The 17645-nt window shown below is 37.8% G+C and overlaps 1 protein-coding gene across 4 annotated transcripts in view; it reads left to right on the top strand.

Moving 5' to 3' along the window:
- The window catches only part of Kiaa1328 (KIAA1328 ortholog), a 290739-nt gene that overhangs the window by 60505 nt on the left and 212589 nt on the right, over positions 1–17645 (top strand). For all 4 annotated transcript variants that reach the window (XM_045135154.1, XM_045135153.1, XM_045135155.1 and 1 more), the window contains one exon: positions 4358–4473. In XM_045135154.1, coding sequence (XP_044991089.1) covers positions 4358–4473 — 116 coding nt within the window. The remainder of the gene's footprint in view (positions 1–4357; positions 4474–17645) is intronic.

Raw genomic sequence — 17645 nt, 5'->3', positions numbered from 1 at the left:
TTCTTTGCTTTATTGTTTGAAAAAATTATGAGGGCAAACCTTAATTGCTAACCCATCTTTTCTGTTTGTATTGAAGCATAAACTTGAAATTGTCCAAAAGCCCAACAAAATTTTCAGCTGTTGCTTTATTTGTGGAGCACAGTTTTCTTGATATTATTTTTTATTATATATTGGTATTAAGGATTTAAAATTAACTCTGGCAACATTTTTAAATTTTTAGCTTCATTTTGTATATAGAAAGGCCAGGATTTTTTTTCCCCCTTTTTTGAGGTAGGGTCTCACTCTAGTTCAGGCTGACCTGGAATTCACTATGTAGTCTCAGGGTGGCCTCGAACTCACGGCAATCCTTCTACCTCTGCCTCCCAAGTGCTGGGATTAAAGGCGTGCACCACCACACCTGGCTAAAGGCCAGGAATTTTTTAAATCATTATTGCTCATTTTGTTTCACTATCTTCCTTTCAATTTCCTCTCCTCTACTACTTTGTAAACCTTAAGATGAAACTAGACATCACCATTAATATTTATGTGGCATCTGGCCTCCATTGGATTGAGCCAGAGTAAACACGACAGAAGTCAGTCTTCTTTGTAACCTAACATCAATTTTGAGGGTCACTAAGTCTAGCCTATACTTAACCAAATGGAGTTATTAGGATACAAGAGCTCACTGGGTCCCACTTTAGAGGATTCATTATATAGTTCCTACCCACAATGTATGAGGGTTTCAAATTTCCGCACTTTCCCCCTTTGTTACTATCTTTTTTAAGAGTAGTTGAAATCACACCTGATTCTGAGCTTTATTATAGTAACTGTGAAATTGTGAGGAAAGTTGAAGAGAAAGACAAGGGACTTGAACTGCAACGGAAGGAAACCTTTTATGGCACACATCATAAGTGGTAAAGGACAGAGACCTCTGCACAGGTTAGAGGTTCTGTGTCACACCAGAGCTGAAGTGAATCTTACAAACGTGCAGCTGAAAGGAGCAGGTATGGGTGGGAGTCCACGGGTATTTTCTGAGAAATGATTTGGGGAGTATGATTTTTGAGGTTTAACTCCCCATAAGTTTCAGTGATGTTAGGAGTTGTTTTGGTGTCAGGATATGGATTGATTTTTTTTTCTCTCTGTTATTTATAGGTAGCTTAAGTCAATGTTTGGTCATGGGTCATGAATTTAAGGAGACACTGATTTTCTTTTCTGGGCCAGAGGAGAGTCCTTCAAAAACCATATCTGATTCTAGGATTGGCTCTGCATTTACTTAATGGCTAATGATATTGAACATTTCATTATGTGCTTGTTAGCCATTGTGTATCTTCTTTGAAGAAAGGCCTTTTTTAAGTGTGCCAGAAACATCCCAGATTCATTACACATTTGATTTTGAATTCACTTTTGGATTTTGCATGTTCAGAAGCCTCTTATTCTGGTCAAATTTTGTGACCTGTATCAGTCAGGGTTCACTAGAGCAACAGAATGAATAGGATGGATATGTTTTTAAGGGATTTATTGCATTATCTTACAAGATGTGGGCTAGGTGGTCCAGCTTCCTACAAGCCTTCAGAAAGTTGGTGAACCTGGTAACTATTCAGTCCATGAAACTGGATGCAGAGAATTTAAGGACCTGGTAGCTTCTTAGTCCACAAGGTTACGTGCAGCCTGGGTCCCAGTGGCCTCAGAGGATAACCACACAATAGGTATATACACAAGCAATTAGCAAGGGGAGCCAGGCAAAAAGCATAAACCAGCAAGTAGCTCAGGCAGCAGGACAAGAGATAAATAGCCCCATTCTCCTGGATCTTCCGTATATCCAAGCCCACACTGGAAGGACTGACTGCCCACTCTGGAGGAAGGGATTTTGGCTTCAGTTAAAAACCCTTCCTGGAAATGCCCTCACAGAGTCACCCTAAAGGCTTGTCTCTAACCAGATTCCTAATCTGACAAGTTGATGATGGAACTTAACTTCATAGACCTCCATATTTTTGTGGTATTATGTGGTCAAGTACCATAGTTCCAGTGTTGTATGATCCACTTTGAGATAATTTTCATGTATATGGTGAGGTAGGGGCTCAACTTTATTCCCTTGCACATAGATACCAAGTTGTCCCAGCAACATTTGTTTTTTTAAGGTTTGTTTTTTTTTTTTTTTTGTACCCTAACTGAAAATCAACATGGTATTAATGTGAAGTTGTATTATTTTTTTTTTGGACTCTCAGTTCTGTTCTGCTCATCTATAGGTTTATTCTCCTGCCCATATCACACTGTGTTGATTAGTATAATGTTTAGTAACTTGCAAAATGAAGAATTAGAACTCTTCCATCTTCTTTTTAAAAGACTATCTTAGGTTTTTAGCCCCTTTCATGCTATATGAAGTTAATATCAATTTTTGAAGCAAGGCTATTTGGTATTTTTGGCATCAAATCTATACAACATTTTGGAAACTGCCAGGTTAATAATATGAAGTCTTGAAATAATTCTCATAATTTCCACTTATGTCAGGTTTTAAGTTGAGTACTCTTTATTTGGATTTACTTCTTTGTATCTTACTTGTCTTGATTAAATTATAAGTGGGATTATTACCCTCATAATAATTTGGAGTTTTCACTGCTATTACACGAGTAACTGGATTTTCTTAATATGTGTGTATGTGTTTACATGTATGAAGATGTACATGCACGTGGGTGTGAAGACCAGAAAGACAACTTCAGTTATTCCTTGGGAATACTGCCTACCTTTTTCTTCCTCCCTCCCTCCCTCCCTCCCTCCCCCTCCCCCTCCCCCTCCCCCTCTCCTTCTCCCTCTCCCTCTCCCTCTCTTTCTCTCTCTGTCCTGGGACTCGCCAATTAGGCTACATTGGCTGGTGATGAGCCCTAGGGATCTGCCCATCTGCATCACAGCACAGGAATTACAAGCACACACCATGTCACCTGGCATTTTTACATGGGTTTTGGATTTAAATTTGGGTCCTTATGCTTGTGAGACAAACACTTTTGTTGTAGTTACCTTCTCATGGCTGGGACAAAGCACCTGACCAAAAGCAGCTGGTGCGAGGTTAGTTCTTATTTTGGTTTAAAGTTTCAAAGGGAAGGTTCATTATGGCAGGATAAATCATGGCATGAACAGTTGCTGGATACCACCTCTTGCCACAGCAGGTGGAAAACAGTAGCAGAAGAGTGAGCTGATTAAGAACCATGTTGGAAAAGGTAGAGAAAAGAATGTAAGAGCCAAGGGAAGGAGACCAGAAGTCAAGGTACTTGCCAGCAAAGCCAAAGGACCCAGATTTGATTCCCCAGTACCCAGGTAAAGCCAGATGCACAAGGAGGTGCTTAAGTCTGTAGTTCATTTGAAGTGGCTAGAGACCCTGGTACACCCATTCTTATTGTGCCCATTGTCTCTCTCCCTCCTCCCCTCCCTCCGTCTCTCCTCTTAAATAAATAAATAAAATGCTTTTTAAGAAAATGACACATGGGGCTGGAGAGATGGCTTAGTGGTTAAGCGCTTGCCTGTGAAGCCTAAGGACCCCAGTTCGAGGCTCGGTTCCCCAGGTCCCACGTTAGCCAGATGCACAAGGGGGCGCACGCGTCTGGAGTTCGTTTGCAGAGGCTGGAAGCCCTGGTGCACCCATTCTCTCTCTCTCCCTCTATCTGTCTTTCTCTCTGTGTCTGTCGCTCTCAAATAAATAAATAAATAAGAATAAGAATAATAAAAAAAATGACACATGAAGGCTGGTCATGGTTGCACACCTTTAGTCCCAGCATTTTGGAGACAGGTAGGGAGATTGCTATGAGTTTGAGGCCACCCTGAGACTACATTGAATCCCAGGGCACCCTGGTCTAGAAAAACTAAAAGGAAACAAAAAACAATGACAAAAAACCCCACAAGAGCCCTTTTCTGCCCATATTACACAATTGAGCTTTTGTGTCCTATATAGGCCTTCACATATTCAGATGTTTCTAATGTTTAGAAATCACATGTGTGCTGTTTTGCAAAAGTGAGGAAGACTTTGTTATGAGAGATTAAATTTTTTAAAACCTGGGCTGGAGAAATGGCTTAGTGGTTAAAGTGCTTGCCTACAAAGCCAAAGGACTAAGGTTCAATTCCCAAGTACCAACATAAGCCAGATGTACAATGTGGTGCATGCATCTGGAGTTCATTTGCAGTGACTGGAGGCCCTGGCATGCACAATCTCTCCTCCCTATTTTTCTCTCTCTCAAATAAATAAAGAAAAATAAATAAAATTTAAAAAAAAAAACCATGCTTCTTCCCAGAATTCTGCATACCTTTGCAAGAAGATTGATTTTGGAAACTGTAGCTGTGGGCATACATTTTTTATCCTATGAATTGTTCTTCACCTTTGATTTTCTTTCAGGGTAAGTGAAGAAAAGGAAGTGACTGAGGAGAGACTGAAGGCAGAACAGGAGTCATTTGAGAAGAAGATCCGGCAGTTGGAAGAACAGAATGAGCTGATCATCAGAGAAAGGGAAGATATCCTTTGTCAAAGTGCTCTTGTTGTTAATCTATAGGAGAAACTAAACCCAGAGCACTCATTGTTCTCAGTTTTGAGGGAATGAATCCACGTGTGCTGCCTGTCCTAGGCAGTCAGAGGCACTTAGCGCGGTGTGCTAAGGCTGGCTTTATGCTTGGCTAGGCCACAAGTTGTTCTACTGCTGGGATTTTGTTGTGAAGCACAGATTTGTCAACTAAAAAAGATAATGGGAAATTTGGGCATTAAAATGTCGTGGTGGAACGTCATTAAATTCTGTTCCACTATTGTAATTAAGCCTGAGTCTTCTATTTAGATTATTTTTATTTAGCTAAAACTTGGATAATCTTAAGGAATTTTACTATGAAAAAAAGGGGAAAAAAAGCTTTTAGAATTTATAGGTGCTTACACTGTAGCATAAAACCACCAAACTCTTCTCATGGAGCAGAAAACTATGGGGTTTAGAACTAGAGCTAGGTGTGTGTGTGTGTGTGTGTGTGTGTGTGTGTGTGTGTGTGTGTGTGTACATGTGCCTGCATACATACTGCATTATTTATGCAAAAGTAACATAAAAACATTTTAGAAGGATATGTGAATTAACATAAGCGTACTTGTGAAGTTTCTTTTAAATAAGTAGTACTACATGTGGCACTGATGCAAGAGAGAAGTGACTGTTCCTGAACTAGGGTGATGGATTTGTCAACTGAATTGGTGAATGTTTGAAAGAACCATTGTTATTGTTGGAAGTATTCCTATTTTGATGGTTAGTAGTTATTTCAAAGACTCTGCATGTGCCCAAAATGGTGTATATTGACAGTAATCTTGCCTTTGTGAATAGCAGGAAAATGGAAGTAATAAAAATAAATTAACTACCTTGAAAAACACAAGACAGTAATCATACAAAATGAATCCTGGGTTGGGCCCTTATCTCAGTCAGTTAAAGTGCTTGTTCCTAGAACCCACTTATGTGCAGAGTGGGTACAGTGGTCTGCCTGTCATGCCAGCATTAGGAGGCAGAGACAGGACTGCCAGGGCGAGTAACTAGCTTGACTACCCAAAATGGTGAGCCCTGGATTCATGTGAGAGAATGTCTCATAACTAATGTGGACAGTGATCAAGGAAGATGCCTGATGCTAACTCCTAGCCTCCAAATATATGTGCATGCTCATTTAAACACTTATACAAACATGCAGGCACCACTCCCCCTCACATATGCATACACATAAATAGAACTGAGTTATGAACTTCTGTTTCTCATAATGGAAGTACATGATAGGAAATTAGTATCATCAGTTTTCAGGTTTGATTTTCTGATTGACCCCACAATTGTGAACAATAGTTTTTTAGATTTTCCTGATACATCTATATAATCTACAGCATTTAGATAATCATTGAGGCCTTTTCTTTGCTTTCCTCAACTTCTTTGCCTGAGAATGTCAGCCCTCAGCCACACATTCTTCCTGCTGATGTCCTCTGCAGGTGAAAATGCTGTTTACTTAGAAGAGTGTACCCAACACATTAAAGAGATGGGATGTTAAGAATCCTTTCTGTTTTACAACACAATTTCAGTTTCTAGCACCTATGCTTTTTTTAATCACATAAGAACTGCAGAGATAAATGACCTCTGACATTGATTAGTAGCTTACAATTACCAGCTCTGGCAACTCTGAATTTCCTTAGATTTTCCTAATGGTTGCTCCATTTGTAGGCACCACACATGCATTAAGGCAGGAAGAAGGACAGTAGCAGTCTTGGTACTTGTGGCTCCTTCTCTAGGTAAAACAAAATCCAGAAAACACACACTTTTACATGGCCCTCCCCCAACACTGCCCAATCCCCGTGTGACATTTATTCTAGACTTTAGTATGAAGCTTTGCCAAACCACAGAAGCTGAGGAACACATAGCTCATGGGAGACAGCTTCCCTCTCTCACTCAAATAAATATTTATTTTTTAAAAATGGCAGTCTTTGCCGGGCATGGTGGCACACGCCTTTGATCCCAGCACATGGGAGGCAGAGGTAGGAGGATCACCATGAGCTCAAGGCCACCCTGAGACTACATAGTGAATTCCAGGTCAGCCTGGGCCAGATAAGACCCTACCTCGGAAAAGAAAACAAACAAAAAAATGGCAGTCTTTAAAAATATGATTTTACATTGAGAAGAAGTGGTTGTACTTTGACCTTCTTTGGGCAAAAATAAGTATAGTATCCAGTGGCAACAGGGTAAGTTCAGGAAAGAAGTGAGATTGGCGATAAATAATCTACAGGGAGAGTGGGCCCTTGTTTGTTTGGAGGTTGCCTTAAGAAACTTACATAGCTACACACAAAACTGAATGTAAGTTCAGTGGACTATGATATTTAGCACTCAAGATTCACGTTTGTTGGTGCTGAAGCAGTCTAGACTCAGCATGGCTGTGAATGGCATGCAAAGTGTTAAGATACTCGGGTTCATTGTGTGGTACTGAAGTTTGAGTTTCCCAACAGGATGTAGCTCAAGAGGCAGCACAACTACTGCTGTGGGCCATACCCTGGCAGATGCCAATCAAGTCTAGCCACAGTCCTTGCATAACTTCTCTGCCCCAGCTATAAGTAGTTGCACCCAAGGCCCTAGGGCTCTCCTTCCCCAGGCTCTCTCCTGGTCTCTCTTCTAGGAGAAGGTAGATACACAAAGTCAAAGACTAACCATTTACCCCGCATTGTAATGTGGATTGAAGCAATGCTAGACTAGTATTGAAATTTCAAATGTGTTGGTATAATTATTTTAAGACTTTTTTTTATCATGAGTGGTAAGTTACATTTATAGAATTTAATTGTCAAAAAAGGGAGAAAAGTAAATAAATGATACCAACAGTGACATCAATGGTTTTTACTACAAGTTTCTCAGGTATAAATCTTCTTTAAGAGAAATAAACCCCTCAAAGATTAATACAGATGATTTTACAGGACGTAAAACTTAGAATATAAAATGAGGTTGTAATTTCACATAATATAATTTTAACAACAGATACATTTACCTGTCATGCAGACTCTTTGACATATATGAAGTCAGACAATTTCAGCTTATTTTAAAGTCTGTTTGAGGATTATATCAATGGGTTGAAATTACCTTTTTTAAAAAAGAATGTTTTATTTATTTATTTATTTATTTATTTATTTATTTATTTATTTGAGAGTGGGAGGTAGAATGGGAGCACTAGGGCCTCTGGCCACTGCAACAAACTCCAGAGGCCTGCTCCACCTGGTGCAACTGGCTTTCTGTGGGTAGTGGGAATCGAACTAGGCTCCTTAGGCTTTGCAAACAAGTGCTATAATTGATATGCCATCTTTCTAGCCCCAGGAAGTTTTCTTTTCTCATTTTAAAGGTGCATTATAGTAAATCATGGGGGTTTTCTTGCTTGCTGTCATAAATTTATATAAAAGAAAAGTTACTGTATCATATTTACATTGGGAGAAAACTTTTAAAGGATTAGTTCTTGAAAATTAAACATTTATTAAAATATGAAAACTTTTGTTAATTTTTAGTCTTTGAATAAAAGGGTTTATTCCTTAAGACCATGATTGTAACATTTACAATGCTAAGAAGTCTGTTGAACTTAGTAGATTTTTTTTTTTACCTGACATTAAATAAGTATGAAGAGATACATCTACCATATAATGAGAAATGTCTAGCAAATATTCTGAAACATGTTAGCTTACAATAGTATAAGTCAGAAGATGTAGCCATTAGAAAAGTCAATATTGGTCTAATTGTATCTCTAGAGTATGATGCAGATCAGTGGTGGTATCAAAAGCCTGTAGAAGGAGAAGGAAGTCAAAGTTCTGCCTGCTGACATCACTGTCTTAACTGTCATAGCAAAAGAAGTGACAGTGAAGTGACCACAGTTGGCTTTCGAATCAGATCCATTCCCCCCTTTTTGTACTAACTTACCACTTAAAGTTACTAAATGACTTAAAAAAAAAAAAAAAAAAACAGTACTGAGGATTGAACCCAGTACTTATGAACTCCTGAATTTCCTTTTGCCTCTTCAGTGATGGCTTTTTGAAGGCTGTTGAAGTTTGAAGGGGTCTCCATATTACATCTGTAAAAAATCTACCTAAGTCCTATAAGCAGGCCTGAGTAAGCAAGATGAGATATTTGGTGCTTCTAATTGGTGTTTCTGTGCTTTTAGACATTAGTGTTTTGATATTTTTTATTAGGTGATGCAAATATTTGGGCTGCTTAGAAGTGCAGTAGGAGGTGAAACTGACCTGTTCTCTATTCTGTCTTCTAAGTGTTTGGAAGGTAGCCTCTCTGCTTTGTTCAGTGGAGGAGATCAAATTTTTGTTATTGTTTTGTTTGCTTTGTGGCTTTGTTTTAAGGTAGGGGCATGCCATATATTCCAGGCTGTCCTGACTCTCAGTCCTCCTGTGTCTGCCTCCTAAGTGCTGGGATGCTATAGGTAACTTCTCATTGCTAGGACAAAACACCCAACTAGATGTAGCTTATGGAAGGAAAAGATTTACTTCTGGCTTACAGTTTTGAGGGGAAGCTTCATCATGGCAGGGAAGTTGACTCCACTTTAACACATGTTCTTAGCAGAGAGAGAAAACAGCAGAAGAAAGCTCATTCTGAACAGCCAGTAAGCTAGACTAATCAACCCCAAGGTTTGCCCCATCAACATACCTCCTCTAGCAAGGGTCCATCAGCATGGCATTACAGGCTTAGGTCACAACACCCACTTAGCAACCACGTTTTAATTTATTTCCCAGAAATTGGATGAATAGAGATGTCCATGTTTTTATTCCACATTTTCTTTTTTGTTGGGATTTGGTTAATTGGAAAGGTTCAGAGGTGCTTAGTTGAGCCAATTGCATGGATTGTCATTTTAGAAACATTGCCCCAGAAAGAAAGAATGTTGAAGGAACTAACCATATTTTTCAGGCGTGTTTTAAGGAGGGACTAGTGGGTTCAGTATATCTGTGCTAAAAGTAGATTTGTGAAAATTCACATGAGTTTTACCTAGTTATATAACAGCATTCATTGTATCTGCATAAGAATAATGCTTCATAGGGCTGGAGAGATGACTTAGCAGTTAAGGCCTGCAAAGCCTAAGGATCCAGGTTATTTCTCTAGTGCTCACGTAAGCCAGATGCACAAGGTGGCACATGCATCTGGAGTTCATTTGCAGGGGCTAGAGGCCCTGGTGCTCCTATTATCATATTCTCTTTCTCTCTCTCAAAAAATAAATAATAAAAAGTTTTAGGAGGATAATACTTCATAAAGACAGATAGCTTTCTGTTTAACTGTTCATCTTATTTCTACTATAGGTTCCAGTACCTTGATCTGCCACCTTCATCCATTAGACATTTATCAAAGATAAGCAACCATGCTATAGGGTGGTTAGAGTGGTATGAAAGGAAAGGGACATTTTCTAGTGTTTGGGATTTTTTTTAATTAGTTTTAGAATAATTAAATTGTGAACCTAAAGTTATGAAGTTTATAGGTAAAAGACAGGGATATAGAAGACAGGCATTTGGGCATCTTGCTGTGTGTTACACTAATACAGATAGCAAATTATGTTGCCAAGCACCTTGTTTTGATGAACATTGGCCTTTTGCTTTAAATAAATCTTTTAATGTCTAAGTGTTAAATTATTTAGTGATATAGTATATTCTGTATACTTGGTTAAAGCCATTTTTTTTCTACTTAACAAACCCAAGAATCCATTAGTACTTCAGTATTTGCTGTTAATACTGCAGGAGTTGCATTGCTTGTGATTTGCTTTATTTTTATTTGTCTTATGATACTGTGTATATTTAGTAGGTTTTGGACCATTGTGATATATTGTCCTGGAATGTCATTTTAGGTTAGAATTATATTAAATAATTATTTCTTTTTGTATTATGGGGAAATAAGTATGTTAATGGAATAAGCTTGTTTTTATTAGTTTTACTTTTATTTCAAAAACATTTTCTTTGGGGGGATGAATGATTTTGTATATGTGTATATGTGTGTGTGTGTGTATGTGTGTGCACACACGCATGCACAATCACATGTGTGACTTAGTGCTACTGTAGGACTGAGGGCAACTTTGGGTGTCAGTCTTTGATTTCTATTATGTTTCAGGCAGGGCCTCTTATTATATTATGTATATTATATTATGTTATGTTATGTTATGTTATGTTATATTATATTATATTATATTATATTATATTATATTATATTATATTATATTATAGATACCAAGCTAGGTTTTGGGTAATTCTCCTGCCTTCATCTTTCTTTTCATCTTATGTGTACTGGAATTAAGACACTAGCTATTCAGTGTTCAACTTTTTCACATTGGTTCTAGAGATTTGAACTTAGGTGCTCTAGCTTGTGTGGCAAGTGCTTTACTAACTGAGTCATCTCCCCAGCCCTGTCAATTACTGCCCAACAACTGGTTATATTTACATTTTGCAGGGCATGCATGCGCACAAGCACGCACACACACACACATACACACACACACTTGCTGCTACAAACAAACACAAAATGCTTACAATGCTTTTTTTCTTTTTTGGTTTTTCAAGGTAGGGTCCCACTGTAGCCCAGGGCGACCTGGGATTCACTATGTTGTCTTAGGGTGGCCTCAAACTCACATAGATCCACCTACCTGTGTCTCACAAGTTCTAGGATTAAAGGTGTGTAGCACCATCACCGGTTTACAATGCTCTTTGCATCTGACATATGTTCATGGCTTAAAATTGAACCTGGGCTGGCAAGCTTTGCAAGCAAATGCCTATAACCACTGAACCATTTTCACAGCCTTGACTGAACACTATTTAGAACAAAGACTGAAAAACTAGCCACGTAGATCAATCTTAAGACTGCAGTATTAAAGTTTGACATAGGAGATAACATTCTTGTGATGAAATGGGGTCATCAAGATGACAAATTAGTTTTACTCAAACCCTTTTTCTTTATTAGCGTGTTATACTTCTGTTAGTGAACTATTGCTTTTCTATTGTTTACACAGCACACTCACATGTACTTTTTAACCTTTATAATTACCTGATTGAATTAGATATAGCAGGTTGTCTTATCCTTCAGATCTGGAGAAATAATTGAAACAGCCACTTGCAGAGCTAAAACTGAATTCTTTGTTGCCAAGTGTTCTGTTCTTCCTGTTACACTAAATCCTTTCTGTACTAATGGGGGAGACAAACATCCATACCTTTCTTTACAGAGTTCTTTGTGTGAAAACACCATTTTCTTTGTTTTATTAAATGTGTGTGTGTTTGTGTGTGGGTACATGGATGAATGCTAAGGCACTCATTTATACATCATAGGACAACTTTGAGGTGTCTGTGCTCTATTTTCTTTTTAATTTCTTAATTATTTTGTATTTGTTTGAGAGTGACAGAGAGAAGGATGGAGAGAGAGAGAAAATGGGCATGCCAAAGTCTCCAGCCACTGCAAACAAAGTCCAGATGCGTGCGCCCCCTTGTGCATCTGGTTAACATGGGTCCTGGGGAATCGAGCCTCAAACCGTAGTCCGTAGGCTTCACAGGCAAGTGCTTAACCACTAAGCCATCTCTCCAGCCCTTTGTTCTATTTTCTTTGAGATAGGGTCTCTTACCACTGCAAGTGAACTGCCAGATTGCAAATATATTTGTTATTTAAGTATATTCTATAAAATGAATTATGTTTTTCTAAGATTCATACATTGAGGCCCTAATCTCAAGTACTGACTGTAGCTGAAGATAGGTTCTCTAGAAGGTATTAGGGTTAAATGAGGTTATAATTCTGGGCTGTGATGTAGTAAGGCAGCAGTATTAGAACAGGAATAACTCATGCCACAAGGCAGCCATGGGGAAGCAAGGATGGCAGCCCATTTCAGAAACAAAACTCTGTCAGACCTTGATGCTGGATTGTTTGTCCTCTAGAAATGGGCGAAAATGAGTTCATGTTTACAACACATGGTCTGTAATATTTCGTTACATCAGAGCCTGGGTAAACTAAGACAGTATTTAACAGGTACTTGATTTTCTGGTATGTCTTTCTTTTTTTCTTTATTTTTTTCTTTTCACAATTTTCCATGATGATAAAAAATATCCCATGGTAATACCCTCCCTTCCTCCCCACACTTTTCCCTTTGAAATTCCATTCTCCATCATATTACCTCCCCATCTCAATCATTGCACTTACATATATATAATACCAACCTATTAAGTACCCTCCTCCCTTCCTTTCTCTTCCCTTTATATCTCCTTTTTAACTTACTGGCCTCTGCTACTAAGTATTTTTCTTCTCACGCAGAAGCCCAATCATCTGTAGCTAGGATCCACATATGAGGGAGAACATGTGGCACTTGGCTTTCTGAGCCTGAGTTACCTCACTTAGTATAATCCTTTCCAGATCCATCCACTTTTCTGCAAATTTCGTAACTACATTTTTCTTTACCGCTGAGTAGAACTCCATTGTATAAATGTGCCACATCTTTACACTCATCAGTTGAGGGACATAGAGGCTGGTTCCATTTCCCAGCTATTATAAATTGAGCAGCAGTAAACATGGTTGAGCACATACTTCTAAGGAAATGATGAGTCCTTCAGATATATGCCTAGGAGTGCTATAGCTGGGTCATATGGTAAATCAATCTTTAGCTGTTTTAGGAACCTCCACACTGTTTTACACAATGGCTGGATTAGATTGCATTCCCACCAGCAGTGTAGAAGGGTTCCTATTTTTCCACATCCCCGCCAGCATTTATGATCATTTGTTTTCATGATGCTGGCCAATCTGACAGGAGTGAGATGGAATCTCAATGTAGTTTTAATCTGCATTTCCCTGATAACAAGTGATGTAGAACACTTTTTTTAGATGCTTATATGCCATTCGTATTTCTTCCTTTGAGAATGCTCTATTTAGCTCCATAGCCCATTTTTTGATTGGCTTGTTTGATTCCTTATTATTTAACTTTTGAGTTCTTTATATATCCTAGATATTAATCCTCTATCAGATATATAGCTGGCGAAGATTTTTTTCCCATTCTGTAGGTTGCCTCTTTGCTTTTTTCACTGTGTCCTTTGCAGTGCAAAATCTTTGTAATTTCATGAGGTCCCAGTGATTAATCTGTGGTTTTATTGCCTGAGTAATTGGGGTTGTATTCAGAAAGTCTTTGCCAAGACCAATATGTTGAAGGTTTCCCCTACTTTTTCTTCTAGCAGTTTCAGAGTTTCAGGACTGATGTTAAAGTCTGTAGTCCATTTGGACTTAATTCTTGTGCATGGAGAGAGAGAAGAATGTATTTTCATCCTTCTGCAGATATATATCCAGCTTTCCCAGCACCATTTGCTGAAGAGGCTGTCTTTTCTCCAATGAGTATTTTTGGCATTTTTATCAAATATCAGGTGGCTATACCTACCTGGGCTTACATCTGGGTCCTCTATTCTGTTCCACTGATCTACATGTCTGTTTTTGTGCCAGTACCATGCTGTTTTTGTTACTATGGCTCTGTAGTATAGGTTAAAATCAGGTATGGTGATACCACCAGCCTCATTTTTGTTGCTCAGTATTATTTTAGATATTCGAGGTTTTTTGTGATTCCAAATGAATTTTTGGATTGTTTTTTCTATTTCCATGAAGAAAGCCTTTGGAATTTTGATAGGGATTGCATTAAATGTGTAGATTGCTTTAGGTAAGATTGCCATTTTCATGATATTGATTCTTCCAATCCAGGAACAAGGGATGTTTCTCCACTTTCTAGTGTCTTCTGCAATTTCTCACATGAGTGTTTTAAAGTTCTCATTGTATAGATTCTTTACTTCCTTGGTTAGGTTTATTCCAAGGTACTTTTTTTTTTTTTTTTTGATGCAATTGTAAATTGGAGTGATTCTCTGATTTCATCCTCTGTGTGTTTGTTGTTAGCATATATGAAGACTACTGCTTCTGTGTATTTATTTTGTATCCTGCTTCATGCCTGTAGGTTTTGATCAGCTCTAACAGTTTGCTAGTAGAGTCTTTAGGGTCCTTTATGTATAGAATCATGTCATCTGCAAATAATGATAACTTGATCTCTTCCTTTCCAATTTGTATCCCTTTTATGTGTGTCTCTTGCCTTATTGCTATGGCTAAGACTTCCAAACCTATGTTAAATAAAAGATGGGACAGTGGACACCCTTGTCTTGTTCCTGATTTTAGTGGAAAAGCTTCCAGTTTTTCTCCATTTAGTAATATGTTGGCTGTATGCTTGTCATAAATAGCTTTTATTATATTGAGATATGTTCCTTCTATTCCCAGTCTCTGTAGGACTTTTATCATGAAGGGATGTTGGATTTTGTCAAATGCTTTCCCTGCGTCTAATGAGATGATCATGTGATTTTTGTCCTTCAACCCATTTATATAATGTATTACATTAATAGATTTGTGTATATTGAACCATCCCTGCATCTCTGGGATAAAGCCTACTTGGTCAGGGTGTATGATCTTTATGGTATACTCTTGTATTCTGTTTGCCAATATTTTGTTGAGAATTTTTGCATCTATGTTAATGAAGGAGATTGGTCTGTAATTTTCTTTTTTTTGTTCTATCTTTGCCTGGTTATGGTATCAGGGTGATGCTGGCCTCATAGAAGGAGTTTGGTAGAATTCCTTCTTTTTCTACTTCCTGGAAAAGCTTAAGAAGCAACAGTGTTAGCTCTTCCTTAAAGGTCTGGTATTGTTCAGCAGTGAATCCATCTGGGCTTGGGCCTTTTTTAGTTGGGAGATTATTGATAACTGTTTGGATCTCCATGCTTGTTATAGGTCTATTTAAGTGATTAATCTCATTTTGATTTAATTTAGGTAGGTCATATAAATCAAGGAAGTCATCCATTTCTTTCAGATTTTCATACTTTGTGGAGTATATGCTTTTATAGTATGTGCCTATGATTTTTTGAATTTCTCTGGAATCTGTTGTGATGTTACCTTTTTCATCTCTGATTTTATTTATTTGTATCTCTTCTCTCTTTCTTTTGGTCAGATTTGCTAAGGGTTTATCAATCTTGTTTATCCTTTCAAAGAACCAACTCTTTGTTTCATTAATTCTTTGGATTGTTCTTTTGTTTTGTTTTGTTTTGTCTCTATTTCATTAATTTCTTCCCTAATTTTTATTATTTCTTCCTGTCTACTGATTTTTGATTTGCCTTGTTCTTCTTTTTCCAAGGCTTTAAGGTGAAGCATTAGGTCGTTTACTTGCTACCATTTTAATTTCTTTTTTTTTTTTTTTTTTTTTTTGGTTTTTCGAGGTAGGGTCTCACTCTAGCCCAGGCTGACCTGGAATTCACTATAGAGTCTCAGGGTGGCCTCGAACTCATGGCAATCCTCCTACCTCTGCCTCCCAAGTGCTGGGATTAAAGGCGTGCGCCACCACGCCCGGCTTTAATTTCTTAATATAGGCACTTAAAGGTATAAATTTACCTCTTAGAATTGCCTTCATTGTGTCCCAGAGATTTTGGCATGTTGTGTTCTCATTATTGTTTGACTCTATAAATTTTTTGATTTCCTTCTTGATTTCTTTGTTGGCCCGTTCATCATTTAGTAGTGTATTGTTTAATTTCCACAATTTGTGTATGCTCTATAGCCTTTCTTGCTACTGATTTGTAGCTTAATTCCATTGTGGTCAGATAGAATGCAAGGAATTATTTCAGTTTTCCTGAATTTGTTATGATTTGCTTTGTGTCCAAATATATGGTCTATTTTAGAGAATGTTCCCTGTGCTGCTGAAAAGAATGTATATTCTGCAGCATTTGGATGAAATGTTCTGTATATATGTTAGGTCCATTCCTTCTATGACATTATTTAGTCCAGATGCCTTTCTGTTTATTTTTTCCCGGGATGACCTGCCAATTGGTGAGAGTGGGGTGTTTGGTGTTATCTGTGACCTTAGTTCTAATAGTGTTTGTTTGATGAATTTGGGAGACCCCATGTTAGTTGCATATATGTTTAGGATTGTAATGTCCTCCTGTTGGAGTGTGCCCTTAATCAATATAAAGTGACCTTCCTTATCTTTCTTGACTAACATTGGACTAAAGTCTACCTTGTCAGATGTTAGGATAGCAACCCTTGCCTGTTTTCTAGGCTGACTTGCTTGAAACACTGTTTTCCAACCTTTCACCCTAAGATAATGTCTATCCTTTGTAGAACGGTGAGTTTCTTGGATACAACAATTTGTAGGATCCTGCTTTTTAACCCAGTCCGCAAACCTATGTCTTTTGGTTGGGGCATTGACGCCCTTGATATTAAGAGATATTACTGAAAGGTGTGTATTTATATTTGCCATTTTTTTTTTTTTTTTTTTTTGTGGTTCTGGTTCTACCTTTGCTTTCTTGTGTTAACCAGTATTTGAGTATTGCATTTTTTTCCAGGTTCCTTATATGTGTGCTTTTCTTTTTCTTCAGCATGGAGGATCCTATCAAGTATTTTCTGTAGAGCTGGTTTTGTCTTCAAGTACTCCTTTAACCTGCTTTTGTCATGGAATGTCCTTATTTCTCCTTCTATTTGAATGGATAGCTTTGCAGGATATAGTAACCTTGGTTGACAGTTGTTATCTTTCAGAACCTAGAATATATCACTCCAAGCCCTTCTGGCTTTTAAAGTTTGTGTTGAATAATCTGCTGTAATCCTGATGGGCTTGCCTTTGTAGGTAACTTGATTTTTCTCTTTAACTTCTTTCAATATTTTTTCTTTGGTTTCTGTGTTTGGAAGTTTGATTATAATTTGGCGAGGAGAGGTTCTTTCCAGGTTTTGTCTCGCTGGTGTTCTAAAGGCTTCCTGTATCTGTATTGGCACCTCTTTCCCAATTTGGGGGAAGTTTTCTTCTATGATTTTGTTGAAGATGCCTACTATGCCTTTGGAATGGAATTCTTCCTCTACTGTACCCTGAATTCTTATATTTGATCTTTTCATAGTGTCCTGAATATCTTGAAATTCCTACTCATACTTTTGTATAAGTTTGTCTTTTCTCTTTGTTGGACTGTATTAGATCTGCCACCTGGTCTTCTATCTTAGATATTCTGTCCTCTCCTTCATCCATTTTACTGGTGAGATTTTCTACAGAGTTTTTTTATTTAATTAACTGTGTTCTTCATTGCTAGTAATTCTGACTGGTTTTTCTTTATTATTTCTATTTCCTTATTTATGTCTTGTATTGCCTTCTTGATTTCATTAAAT

The sequence above is a fragment of the Jaculus jaculus genome, chromosome 15 (genome assembly GCF_020740685.1).
Source record: "Jaculus jaculus isolate mJacJac1 chromosome 15, mJacJac1.mat.Y.cur, whole genome shotgun sequence".
Taxonomy (NCBI): Eukaryota; Metazoa; Chordata; class Mammalia; order Rodentia; family Dipodidae; genus Jaculus; species Jaculus jaculus.
Note: the sequence above shows the minus strand (reverse complement) of the source record. Positions and strands in the feature narration are given on the sequence as shown.